This window comes from Anomaloglossus baeobatrachus, chromosome 1 (assembly GCF_048569485.1).
Source record: "Anomaloglossus baeobatrachus isolate aAnoBae1 chromosome 1, aAnoBae1.hap1, whole genome shotgun sequence".
In the NCBI taxonomy this organism is placed as follows: Eukaryota; Metazoa; Chordata; class Amphibia; order Anura; family Aromobatidae; genus Anomaloglossus; species Anomaloglossus baeobatrachus.
Window position 1 is genome coordinate 114,932,232 of NC_134353.1, and position 14,116 is coordinate 114,946,347.

The 14,116-nt window shown below is 52.3% G+C and overlaps 1 protein-coding gene across 3 annotated transcripts in view; it reads right to left on the reverse strand.

Moving 5' to 3' along the window:
- Positions 1–13,851, reverse strand: part of PDS5A (PDS5 cohesin associated factor A) — a 239,055-nt gene extending 225,204 nt beyond the window's left edge. For all 3 annotated transcript variants that reach the window (XM_075346978.1, XM_075346977.1, XM_075346976.1), the window contains exons 1-2: positions 13,558–13,851; positions 13,096–13,240 (exon numbers count right to left, since the gene is read on the reverse strand). In XM_075346978.1, coding sequence (XP_075203093.1) covers positions 13,096–13,206 — 111 coding nt within the window. In that variant the 5' untranslated portion in view covers positions 13,207–13,240; positions 13,558–13,851. The remainder of the gene's footprint in view (positions 1–13,095; positions 13,241–13,557) is intronic.
- Positions 13,852–14,116: the final 265 nt, after the last annotated feature.

The following is a 14,116-nucleotide window of genomic DNA, read 5'->3' on the forward strand; positions in this document are numbered from 1 at the left end:
CGAACGGCAGTGCCACGAACTGCAGGTGTTCGTTCCCTATGGCGAAGCGCAAGAAGCGCTGGTGCTCTGGAGCAATCGGTACGTGGAGATAAGCATCTTTGATATCGATCGATGCAAGGAAATCTCCCTGGGACATTGAGGCGATGACTGAGCGGAGGGATTCCATCCGGAACCGCCTGGTCTTTACGTGTTTGTTGAGAAGTTTCAGGTCCAGGACTGGACGGAAAGACCCGTCCTTCTTTGGGACCACAAACAAGTTGGAGTAAAAACCGTGGCCCTGTTGCTGAAGAGGAACAGGGACCACCACTCCTTCTGCCTTCAGAATGCTCAGCGCCTGCAGAAGAGCCTCGGCTCGCTCGGGAGGCGGGGATGACCTGAAGAATCGAGTCGGGGGACGAGAGGTGAACTCTATCTTGTAACCGTGAGACAGAATGTCTCTCACCCAACGGTCTTTTACCCGTGGCAGCCAGGTGTCGCAAAAGCGGGAGAGCCTGCCACCGACCGAGGATGCGGAGTGAGGATGCCGAAAGTCATGAGGAAGCCGCTTTGGTAGCGGCACCTCCGGTGGTCTGTTTAGGACGTGACTTAGACCGCCATGCATCAGAGTTCCTTTGATCTTTCTGAGGCCTTTTGGACGAGGAGAATTGGGACCTGCCCGCGCCCCGAAAGGACCGAAAACTCGACTGCCCCTTCCTCTGTTGGGGTATGTTCGGTTTGGGCTGGGGTAAGGATGTATCCTTTCCCTTGGATTGTTTGATGATTTCATCCAAACGCTCGCCAAACAATCGTTCGCCAGAAATTGGCAAACTGGTTAAGCGCTTTTTGGAAACAGAATCTGCCTTCCATTCCCGTAGCCACAAGGCCCTGCGGAGTACCACCGAATTGGCGGCTGCAACCGCCGTACGGCTCGCAGAGTCCAGGACAGCATTAATAGCGTAAGACGCAAATGCCGACGTCTGAGTGGTTATGGACGCCACCTGTGGCGCGGACGTGCGTGTGGCTGCGTCAATTTGCGCTTGACCTGCTGAGATAGCTTGTAGCGCCCATACGGCTGCGAATGCTGGGGCAAAAGAAGCGCCGATAGCTTCATAGATGGATTTCAACCAGAGCTCCATCTGCCTGTCAGTGGCATCTTTGAGTGAAGCCCCATCTTCCACTGCAAGTATGGATCTAGCTGCCAGTCTGGAGATTGGAGGATCCACTTTGGGACACTGAGTCCAACCCTTGACCACGTCAGGGGGAAAGGGATAACGTGTATCCTTAAGGCGCTTAGAAAAACGCTTATCTGGACAAGCATGGTGATTCTGGACTGCCTCTCTGAAATCAGAGTGGTCCAGAAACATACTCTGTGTACGCTTGGGAAACCTGAAACGGAATTTCTCCTGCTGGGAAGCAGACTCCTCCGCCGGAGGAGCTGAGGGAGAAATATCCAACATACGATTGATGGACGCAATAAGGTCGTTCACTATGGCGTCCCCGTCCGGAGTATCAAGATTGAGAGCGGCCTCAGGATCAGAATCCTGATCAGCTACTTCCGCGTCATCGACCAGCGATTCCCCTCGCTGAGACCCTGAACAATATGATGATGTCGAGGGAAAATCTAAGCGAGCTCGCTTAGTCGGTCTGGGGCTGGGGTCTGTGTCAGAACCCTCAGCTTGGGATCCATGAGATACCCCGGGAGGACATTGTTGGTCCAGCTGAGGTGGGCCAGGGAACAAAGAATCAACAGAGTCCCTGTGCTGAGATACCGGTCTGGACTGCAAGGCTTCTAGTATCTCAGCCATAGTCTCAGAGAGTTTTGCAAACTCCGTCCCTGTCACCTGAACAGTGTTAGCAGGTGGCTCCCCCTGGGCCCCCCCTAGCAGAGGCTCTGGCTGAGTAAGTGCCACAGGGGCCGAACAGTGCATACAATGAGGGTCAGTGGAACCTGCCGGTAGCGGGGTCGTACATGCGGCGCAGGCAACATAATAAGCCTGTGTTTTGGCACCCCTGCCTTTCGTGGGCGCCATGCTATTATCTTCCCTGAGCAACACAATAGGGTATATAGCCAGAAATAAACTGTGCACTATACGGTGTAAAATAAACATATAATGTTACACTACTGCACAATGGGGCTAGCACCACAGGTGCTGCTTACCACCCGCTTAAAGCGGTTGTGAGGCCACCAGAGTCCCTGCCTGGGTCTCCCAGAATTTGTCCCCCTCTGCAGCGTCCGAGGAGCTGACAGGAATGCGTCCTGAGGAGAGGAGGGAGCCGTGGGCGTGACCCAGAAAGAGCGGGAACTGGTGCCTGCACTGTGCACAGTGAGGGGAGTGGAGTATGCAAAGCATGCTCCAGCCCTCAGTGCTGCTCGTTCTGTGCAGCGTCCCGCCCTTCCCCTGCCTGTCAGGGCTATGGGCGGGAGGAAAGGAAACTAGGCCGCAAAAAGCCGGGGACTCTAGTAATAAACGCGGCCGCCGTAAAAGCGCGGCCGGCGTGGAAGTCCCCGGCGCACTACAAGTCCCAGCCGCGCCGCAGTGTTTCCATGGCAGCGGCGGTCAGTGCGGCAGTCCCTATACATAAACACACTCAGCAACGCTGAGTGTGTAATGGCACATATTAACCCGGTCAGCGCCGCGGTCCCCGGTGCACTAGCACACCCAGCAAAGCTGGAGTGTTGCTGTGCGCGGTCCCCACGGGGACACAGAGTACCTCCAAGTAGCAGGGCCATGTCCCTGAACGATACCCAGCTCCTATCCAGCAGGCTCCACAGGAGTTGTGGATGAAGCACGGTCTCAGTGCCTGGAGACCGATAGGATCCCACTTCCACCAGAGCCCTGAGGGGGATGGGGAAGGAAAACAGCATGTGGGCTCCAGCCTCCGTACCCGCAATGGATACCTCAACCTTACAACACCACCGACAAGAGTGGGGTGAGAAGGGAGCATGCTGGGGGCCCTATATGGGCCCACTTTTCTTCCATCCGACATGGTCAGCAGCTGCTGCTGACCAATCTGTGGAGCTGTGCGTGCGTGTCTGACCTCCTTCGCACAAAGCAAAAAACTGAGGAGCCCGTGGGAGCACGGGGGGTGTATAGGCAGAAGGGGAGGGGCTTAACACTTTTGAGTGTAATACTTTGTGCGGCCTCCGGAGGCATAGCCTATACACCCAATTGTCTGGGTCTCCCAATAGAGCGACAAAGAAAAGCCAGAGTTTAGCTCCAATGGATGAAAAATGGGGCACAACCTAGAGAAAATTACCACAGCAGCAGAAATCCAACCGTCAGCCTCAGATTCAGCCGCAGATTCTGTTTATCACATATAGGTCTTCTCCATGTGCCAAATCCTGAACCTGTAAACCGAGAATTTCAGGAACCTGACATATAAATATTGACTAACGTAGTCCCTCAGCTGCAGCCTATGCCACGAGTAGGAAAACCCAGGGGTTATAAACAGCGCAATGGGCAATGTATATTACCCCCAACAAATATATTCTCAAGTGATTACAATGCACAGTACAGCGAACATAACATACAAGTGATACAACAGAAATGTTGTACACTTCAATTTTCTTGCTTTTTTATTTCTGTAATTGGCCAAACAACAGAAAACTCGCCCCGGCACTCTTGTTCCAGCACTGCCCTGTCCCCTGCCAATCTATAACACTTCATGGGAAAGCTGCAGCCAATCACTGGCGGCTCAGCGCTGCAGACACAGGATGGCCATACAGTGATTTTCTCCATGTTGACGGGGACCAGAAAATAGAAACCAGCGGGGAAGCCAGAAAGTGCCAGGAATCAGGGAGAAATCACTTGTTTTGTGTTTTACTGTCATTAGAAAATAAGCCATTTAGAAAAATTACATTTAACAAATTTTTTATTTTTTTTTTTTTAGACGTATGCAAAGACGTATGAAAGCCCAAAGTTTACAAAAAAAAAAAAAAAACAAAAAAAAAACAAACCACACACGAAGGACTCACAGACTATGAGAAATAAGATTCTTTGGTCTGATGAGACAAAGATAGAAATTTTTGGTGATAATTCTAAGCGCTGTGTGTGGAGAAAACCAGGCACTGCTCATCACCTGCCCAATACAATGTCAACAGTGAGACATGGTGGTGGCAGCATCATGCTATGGGGGTGTTTTTCAGCTGCAGGAACAGGACGACTGGTTGCAATTGAAGGAAAGATGAATGCGGCCCAGTACAGAGATATTCTGGAAGAAAACCCCTTCCAGAGTGCTCTGGACATGAGATTTTGCCGAAAGTTCACCTTACAACACGGCACTGACCCTAAGCACACAGCTAAAATAACAAAGAAGTGGCTTCAGAACAACTCTGTGACCATTCTTGACCGGCCCAGCCAGAGCCCTGACCTAAACCCAATTAAGCATCTCTGGAGAGACCCGAAGATGGCTGTCCACCAAAGTTCACCATCCAACCTGACGGAACTGGAGAGGATCTGCAAGAAAGAACGGCAGGGCAGAGGATCCCCAAATCCAGGGGTGAAAAACTTGTTGCATCATTCCCAAGAAGACTCATGGCTGTATTAACTCAAAAGGGTGCGTCTACTTAACACTGGGCAAAGGGTCTTGTTTAAAAAAAATTTGCAAAAATTTCTACACTTCTAGGGGGGGGGGGGGGATTCTGTCAAGATGGGGTGTAGAGTGTACATTAATGAGAAAACAAAATGAACTTTTTTGAATTTACCAAATAGCTGCAATGAAACAGTGAAAAAATTAAAAGGGGTCTGAATACTTTCCGTACCCACTGTATATTAAAAAAAAAAAAAAAAAAAAAACACACACACAACAAGAAATCCTGAACTTTGGCAACTAAAGACAAAATTAAAATTGTCCAAACATGCCAATTTCCATGTGTATGAGCACCTCATGACTGATGCCATGTTCTGTGTTTTTCACAAATACAACATTTATCCATATTGTATCGGCTGTTCACATATCTGTATTCTCTACCGGACAGCGAGTCTGTGCAAAAATTAAGGAAACGTCTTTTTTTACCAGCAGCATGGAGGACAAGTAAGCGCACAAGTCTATGAGTCTGTGAAAACCAGTGTGGTCAGTGTTTAACATTGCAAAGGATAACAGAAATTCTGTGATTTATTCATATATGAAAAACAGAGGCGGCCCAGAGCCAAAAGCCCGCAGAGGCGGCCCAGAGCCAAAAGCCCGCAGAGGCGGCCCAGAGCCAAAAGCCCGCAGAGGCGGCCCAGAGCCAAAAGCCCGCAGAGGCGGCCCAGAGCCAAAAGCCCGCAGAGGCGGCCCAGAGCCAAAAGCCCGCAGAGGCGGCCCAGAGCCAAAAGCCCGCAGAGGCGGCCCAGAGCCAAAAGCCCGCAGAGGCGGCCCAGAGCCAAAAGCCCGCAGAGGCTGCAAGCATTTTTTTTTGCATTCGTGAACACCGCTTTCTAAAATCAGGCTTAACACAGGATCCACCATACACATTAAGTAATAGCCACAGGTCACCTCCTCCCCCTCCTTACACCGTGATTTCTGCACAGATCACAGCCTTTTAAACGCTCACAGAAGGCAGCGTGTCATCAGTCTATGGTGCATGTGGCTGCTGTAATGTATGTGTTTCCAAGTGTTAGCAACAGAAGCTCAGGCAAGAAATAAAGCCCCCAAATCATGTGGGGGAAAAAAAAACAAAAAAAACCCCACTACATTCAGAAAACAAAATTAGATCTGGTTTTAATTTTTACATCCTCTTTAAAGAAGACTTTTTACAATATCCTTATTTTAAACTGTATAGATCAATAAAAAGCAGCACAGGGGCTGATTAAAACGGTTTTTGTTCTTCTTTACCACAGCATTGTGGAGATTTAAAAGTGTTATGCAAATTCTAGTATTTTCTGGCAAAAAAAAAAATAAAAAATGAAGTGGGTTCCCCACATTTTTGTTATCCAGCACAGGAACAGCAACAGCTGGGGGCTGCAACCCTCAGCTGTCTGCTGTACCTTGGCAGGTTATGAAAAATTAACAGGATACGAGGCTTTTTTTTAATTATTCGATTTAAAAAAAACAATTAATGACGTGGGCCCCCACCCAATTTTTCTAAAACCATCCAAGGTACAGCAGACAACTGGGGGCTGATATTATTAGGGTGGGAAGAGCCATGGTTATTTGGCCCTTCACAGCCTTAGGGTATGTGCGCACGTTGCTTTTTACCTGCTTTTTTGCTGCTTTTTCTTCTGCGCTGTTTAATGCCAAAATGGATGTGTTCTTCTATTCAAGCAAAGTCTATGGGAATTTGGGTTTCTTGTTCACACTATGTTGTTCAAAATGCTGCCTTTTTGAGGCAGAACTTTGGTCAAAAACTCAGCTTTTCAAAGAAGCAACATGTCAATTGTTTTTGCCATTTGGGTTTTGCACTGCAAAGCTGAGTTTTTGACCAAAGTTCTGCCACAAAAAGGCAGCATTTTGAACAACATAGTGTGAACAAGAAACCCAAATTCCCATAGACTTTGCTTGAATAGAAGAACACATCCATTTTGGCATTAAACAGCGCAGAAGAAAAAGCAGCAAAAAAGCAGGTAAAAAGCAGGTAAAAAGCAACGTGCGCACATACCCTAACAATAGCAGCCCGCAGACACACCAGAAGTGGAGCATCCATTAGATGAGCCAATTCTGGTGCTGGACACTGCTGCCCGATGACCTGGTGCGGTGACAATCGAGGCAATAAGGAGTTAATGGCAGCCCACAGCTGCCACTAAGCCCTAGATTAGTAATGAGAGACATCTAAGACACCCCCATCACTAATCTTTAAGTAAAAGTAACTAAACACAAACACTTAAAAAATCCTTTATTTGAAATGAGAAAAAAAAAAAAAAAGTACCCTCTTTCACCACTTGATTAACCTAAAAAACACCCCTGCAGGTCTGACATAATCCACACAAGGTCCCACGATGCTTCCAACACTGCTACATCTGAAGCTTACATCAAGCACCATAGAACATTACTGCCCACTGTGAGGTTTAAGCAGCGACTGAAGTGACTCGCACGATCAGTGGGGACATCATTCATGTGATTTGCGGTCACAGGTGGAGGACTCACCTGAGTGACATCACCGCTAATCATGCGGCTCACGTCAGTCACTGCCTGAACCTCACAGCGGGCAGTTATGTTCTACGGCGCGTGCTGTGATCTTCACATGTAGCAGTGCTGGAAGCACCATGGGGTCTCATGTGGATAACGTCAGATCTGCAGGGGTGTTTAGGGGGTTATTAAAGGGGTGAAAGTGTGCTTTTTTGTCTTTTATTTCAAATAAAGGATTTTTTGGGTGTTTGTGTTTATTTACTTTCACTTAAAGATTAGTGATGGGGGGAGGGTCTCAGACACCTCCCATTGCTAATCTAGGGCTTAGTGGCAGCTATGGGCTGCTATTAACTTCTAATATCCCCGATTGCCACCGCACCAGGGCAATTGGGAAGAGCTGGGTAAAGTGCCGGAACTGTCGCATCTAATTAATGCGGCAATTACTGGAGGCTGCAGGCTGATATTTTTAGGATGGGAGCTCCCAATAACCATGGGTCTCCCCAGCCTGAGAATATTAGCCCCCCGCTGTCGAACTTCTAATATGGGGGGTTCCTATGACAATATTTATTTTTCTGTACGACACCACCCTGACGAAGGCTACACGCCGAAACAAGTGTAGGGTCCTAGTGTCGGCACAGCAGCAGTGGATGATGGCTTCAGGTATTCACCCTTAATTTTGGACATTGTCTTTCTATATAATGTGGCGCTCTGCCTGTTTTGTGTATTATGTAGCTCCTTTGCCTCAGGTTAAATACATTATTCATTATCAAAGCCCATATACTATCTTGGGAGTATCGGATTAATTGTTATAACATTTTTCTATTATTGATATATAATGACTACGTTATATGTATGCTTTTTATGGAGTTTATGTATACCTTGTTGGGGACATTGTCCATAAACCACAGCCATTTATACCTTCTTGTGTATCCTGCCATGCTCACTTCTAGAGCAATTTACTTGTCTTATTGACTCCTATGGGCAAATATATTTGTATTTACACATTTTGCAGCCTGGTGGCTTTGGATAATTTTTAAATTTAGAGACTATATTGTCTGAATGCACTTTATAGGTATTGTGTACAGCCTTTGAGGGACAGTACCTACAGCCATATTTCTTTCTACATTGCGTTGTTTGAGAGATTATTATATTTTATATATACACACAAAAAAATATCTTTGCAGCTTTTTGTTTTTCTGCTGTCACTTTTTGTGGTGCTTTGCACTTTTTTTCATTACCTTGCCGCTTTTAATATTGTATCAATAAACTTTGTATCATTTTTTGTTTGATTTGGCTATTTTCTTCATAGGGTTTGATTTTTTCTGTACGATATAGACCCGCCCACTGGCGTGTGTGGTTGGGAGCCTCGGACATGCTTTCACTCAAGGGTGGGGGCTCGTCTGACTGCAACCAGACACTGGTGGGCGGGGGTAGCAATACATATTCAATGAATGTAACGAGCGGCCCGGGAAGTGAATGAGCAGCTGCGGGAGCATTGCGACAGCCACCCTGTTAAATCGGTAAGTATGAAGCACTTGCTCTTACCCCTTTGCGCCGGATTCTACTCCCCAAAGACTTTATAAGGGGACCGGCATATGGCCAATTACCAGGGATCAATGACCCTGAGTCAGAGGAGGATTGATTTGCCAGTCCCCAGAAATGCAGGGACAAAACGCAAAAAGAACTCACATGCTGAGTCTTCAAAAATGCAGCCAAAAAAGATGCACAGTGCAGCAGCAAAATAGAAATCTCAGACTTTGCTGGGGGAAGGAAATGCATGCATTTGGGTGCATCTTTTGGGACCACAAGCTTCATAAAAACGCACCAAAAACAGTAATAGATGCAGCATGCGAATGAGGCCTTACTGTCCTGCATGGTACAGTTTTGGTATAATTCCTGTTTTCTCTGCTGTAGATGTAGCAGTGCTCCGAATGCTGAGCTCTTTATAACCCCCTCCAGAACCCCGATTGGCAGCTGTGTACACTGTACATGGTCCGCAAGCTGCCAATCAGTAGTGGGGTTACACTGATTAACCTGACTGGCAGGCAACACCAAGTCCTACAGTAATAATCTCCTGCTGATAAATCACTGACTACTGAAACTACAGCAAGCGATATCCCTGGAATCAGGGTCTCTGCCCCCATAATAAGCTGCTCTCAGATTGATGACAAAGTCCCTTTAAAGTGGTTATACCACTACAATGATATTAAATGGACTATTAGCACAGGATGACTGTTCACGCCCAGTTCAGGTGCTCGTGCATCATGGTGGGGCTAATCATGTACATCCACCCTCACACCTGCTGGTTTTCTATCTCCTCCCTTCTCTGGCTGTATGAAGCCAGAGCTGTCAATCACAGAATATGGGATAGTAGAAATTGAAGGAAAATCAGCAGGTGGGAATATGAACTTAAGTATGATTAGCCCCACCACGATGCACGAGCGCCTGTACTTGGGGTGAACGGTCAATCTGTGCTGCCACAGTCCCTTCAAAAACCTGTCCTCAGTATCGATCATGGGGGTGCAAAAACTGTTTCATCAATCAGTTGTTTCCAGCTGCGGGGACACAAGATGTAAGCACTATACAGAGTGGTACACCACAGCAATCACACAGAAGCTGCTCTGCAGAGGCCACTATATGACCACAGATGATGGAGCTGTGCTGTTCCACTCCATTTACATGGAGCCACTGCCAGAGCTGGAAATTTCAGATCAGAGGAGGTGCTGTGTGTCTGCCTCCATTGATCTGATATTGGTGACCACCCCTAAGGATAAATCATCATCGTAGCCCTTGAAAATAGCAACAGAGAGCAACTGATGACATGGTGTCGACGGTCTCCTGCCAGGTATTGTGCCAGTAGAACACTGGATTTAGGTTATATACTAAAGTCCTGGTGGTTGGCTCAGTGGTTGACACTGCAGTCTTGCAGCGCTGGGGTCCTGGGTTCAAATCCCACCAAGGACACCATCTGCAAGGAGTTTGTATATTCTTCCCGGGTTTGTGTGGGTTTCTCTGTGTTCTCCGGTTTCCTCCCACACTCCAAAAACATACAGATAGGGAGCCTAGATTGTGAGCCCCAATGGGGACAGTGTTGCCAATGTATGTAAAGCGCTGTTGAATTAACAGCGCTATATAAATGAATAAATATATATTATTATTATTATTATTATTATTATTATTATTATTATTATTATTAATAGGACGTCTTCAAGAAACTAGCAGCCTGCAGAGGACAGCTGGCAAGTGGCCCTTGAGATTTCCAGCAGCGCCACTCACAGTCCAATGCAGAGCTAACAGGCGCTGAATATTCCCTTTATTTGGATATTGAAACTTAACAATATAGCCGACTCATTCTGTATTATTATATTGTGTTCAGAAGACATTAAATGTGAAAATCCCTGCATGAAGCGCTTGTCCCATCTGTCAAAACACCTGGTCAAGTCTTGCCATACCTAGAGAAGGTATATAAATGAAAGGTGTTGTGCAGTGATAAATTACAGATTGACGAGTATCCCACCGCTGGGACCCGCAACATCGGCAAAACAGGGATTTTCAACCCCGTTACAAAACGGTGCGTCAGGTCAGATCTCTGAGCGCCGCTCTATTCAGTCTCTATGGGACCGGTGGGGAAAAAAAAAAAAAAAAGCTGAGAGTAGCCCCATAGGAAGTAGCTGGAGCGAGGACGAGCATGCGCATTCTAATGGGGAGAAACTTTTCCTATTCTACCAAACAGTGTAGGTCGCAGCAGTCAGACCCCAACAGACAAGGTATCATGTATTCCCTGGATAGATAGGCTTGTTTTTGTAGGAAAGCATGATCCCAGGGCTCCAGCAACGCCCATATACTATCACCAGTTACACATTTTGGGCAGTACAGTTCGGGCTGAAAACTACATGGGTGGTATAAGGAGCGTCAGCAGAGCGACTCCCAGAACGTAACAGGGGCAGAACTTGTACTAAGTACATTACCAGCCTACACCGCTGAGAGAAAGCCAAGTAAAGGGGCACTGCTCCCCCGCTTTCCTAAGCAGGAAGGGGTATGTGCTCCCTAGCAACAGTTCGGACCTGCGCGCTGACTGAGGCTGCAGAGGAACGAAGGGCACTAGTCGGATCCAGCAACAGAAAATTATAAGCGCTGCACTTCTTGGTTTGGAGTTCTTGAGAACACAGGAGTTTAACCACTAGGTTTTAATGTTGAAGGGGCTGTCCACATTCAAGAAAGTGGTCCCTAAACTGTGTGAAGTACATAAAAAGACTCAGCAAATACTCGCCCTCCCTGGGTCCAGTGCTGGCTTGCTCCGGTCGCATTTTTTTTTTTTGGCTGCATTGGTCATGTTAGCAGTGGGCAACATTGCTCCGGTCAACCACCGAGCTCAGCCGCAGCACCGAGGTCAGCAGTCCACGAGCAGAGTGAGGGCCGGGGGCACAGCGGCGGAGGGCCGGGGGCACAGCGGCGGAGGGCCGGGGGCACAGCGGCGGAGGGCCGGGGGCACAGCGGCGGAGGGCCGGGGGCACAGCGGCGGAGGGCCGGGGGCACAGCGGCGGAGGGCCGGGGGCACAGCGGCGGAGGGCCGGGGGCACAGCGGCGGAGGGCCGGGGGCACAGCGGCGGAGGGCCGGGGGCACAGCGGCGGAGGGCCGGGGGCACAGCGGCGGAGGGCCGGGGGCACAGCGGCGGAGGGCCGGGGGCACAGCGGCGGAGGGCCGGGGGCACAGCGGCGGAGGGCCGGGGGCACAGCGGCGGAGGGCCGGGGGCACAGCGGCGGAGGGCCGGGGGCACAGCGGCGGAGGGCCGGGGGCACAGCGGCGGAGGGCCGGGGGCACAGCGGCGGAGGGCCGGGGGCACAGCGGCGGAGGGCCGGGGGCACAGCGGCGGAGGGCCGGGGGCACAGCGGCGGAGGGCCGGGGGCACAGCGGCGGAGGGCCGGGGGCACAGCGGCGGAGGGCCGGGGGCACAGCGGCGGAGGGCCGGGGGCACAGCGGCGGAGGGCCGGGGGCACAGCGGCGGAGGGCCGGGGGCACAGCGGCGGAGGGCCGGGGGCACAGCGGCGGAGGGCCGGGGGCACAGCGGCGGAGGGCCGGGGGCACAGCGGCGGAGGGCCGGGGGCACAGCGGCGGAGGGCCGGGGGCACAGCGGCGGAGGGCCGGGGGCACAGCGGCGGAGGGCCGGGGGCACAGCTCAGCAGTCACACATTGGGACAGCAGGGGGCAGGGGGTGCGATGGGGGAAGGTAGGGGGCACAGCACTGACGTCAGAGAGCAGGTTTCACAGCGTGCGCAGCATCATGCTCAGCAGTCGCGCATGTAGCGGAGGGGGCGCCGCACCAACCTCCGTAGTCCCTCAATGGGGTGAGGGAGGGCAGGGGACACCGCACCAACCTCCGCAGTCCCTCAATGGGCTGAGGGCGCCGCACCAACCGCAGCAGTTGCACAGTGGGCCGGTGGAGGGGGCGCAGCAGTTGCACAGTGGGCCGGCGGAGGGGGCGCAGCAGTTGCACAGTGGGCCGGCGGAGGGGGCGCAGCAGTTGCACAGTGGGCCGGCGGAGGGGGCGCAGCAGTTGCACAGTGGTGCGACGGAGGGGGGCGCAGCAGTTGCACAGTGGTGCGACGGAGGGGGGCGCAGCAGTTGCACAGTGGTGCGACGGAGGGGGGCGCAGCAGTTGCACAGTGGTGCGACGGAGGGGGGCGCAGCAGTTGCACAGTGGTGCGACGGAGGGGGGCGCAGCAGTTGCACAGTGGTGCGACGGAGGGGGGCGCAGCAGTTGCACAGTGGTGCGACGGAGGGGGGCGCAGCAGTTGCACAGTGGTGCGACGGAGGGGGGCGCAGCAGTTGCACAGTGGTGCGACGGAGGGGGGCGCAGCAGTTGCACAGTGGTGCGACGGAGGGGGCGCAGCACTGAGCTCAGTGATTAGTCTGGGCGGTAGGTGCAGCCATAGCACTAGGACCGGAGCCGGGCCGGGAGGGTAGCACCTGCTGAGTGGTATTTCCCAGGTTCGGGCCCACCTTCCTGGCCCTGCACAGCTCCCCTGACCATTGTGGGGCCAGCTCTCCTTGCACACACAGGGCCTCACCTTGAGCCGTTTGACCACCTCATCGTTGCTGATCTTGTCGGTGATCTCCTTCACTCCCGGGGGGTAGACGATCTTGCCGTCCGGGGCTTTCTGCGGGGCAGGGAACTCCATGATGCCTCGGTGCTGCGCGGTCCTCTAGCGGCCTCTATGGGTCAGAAAACAAAACGTCACCTCCGTGTACAGAGCCGGAGACAAAAACCAGCCCCATACACGGCGCTCTGCCCGGTCACCACAGCTCAGGCGGGCGGAGGTGGGCAGCTGGAGGAGGCCGCCGGCTGTGACCGGGGCAGGGCCGCACGTGAGGCCGGGAAGTGATAGCTACTTTTACCCGGTAGCGATTGAATGAGAGGCCGGAAAGGGTGAGTGACCGCCCCGGGCCCAGCTCCCGGCAGCTGCTGTGTACCAGGCCCGGAGCGCGGCCTCCCCCTGCACATATGTGAGCCGGGCCGGCAGCAGGCTTACCTCCGGAGGACGGCAGGCTCCCCCCGCATGTATCCGGAGCCCGGTGTGACGGGGCGGCTCTCACAGGAGGAGGAGTGTACGGGGGGAGGCCTCTCGGCGTGCACCGCGCTTCCTGTCCGCAGCGGCCTGGTCACACGCACGGATCAGCGGCACCAATCTGCTGCCAGACACGTGACCAGCACCGGGCTCCACAGCGGGACCGCCGTCCTCGGTTATGACGGACACACGCTCAGGCTCCGCTGCCGCCGCGCTGCCTCACACGTTGTTGCTGCTGCTGCCTCCGACACCGGGGCGCTCACTGGCGCACAGCGACCTCTAGTGGTTGGCGCCAAAACCCTGGAGACTAAGTAGGAAACAGAACGAATATGTGACCCCTGCCCTCACGACCCAGGGAGAAGGGCACGGGGGACGGCGACCCAGGGGGAAGGGTACGGGGGACAGCGACCCAGGGGGAAGGGCACCGGAGACGGCGACCCAGGGGGAAGGGCACCGGGGACGGCGACCCAGGGGGAAGGGCACCGGGGACGGCGACCCAGGGGGAAGGGCACCGGGGACGGCG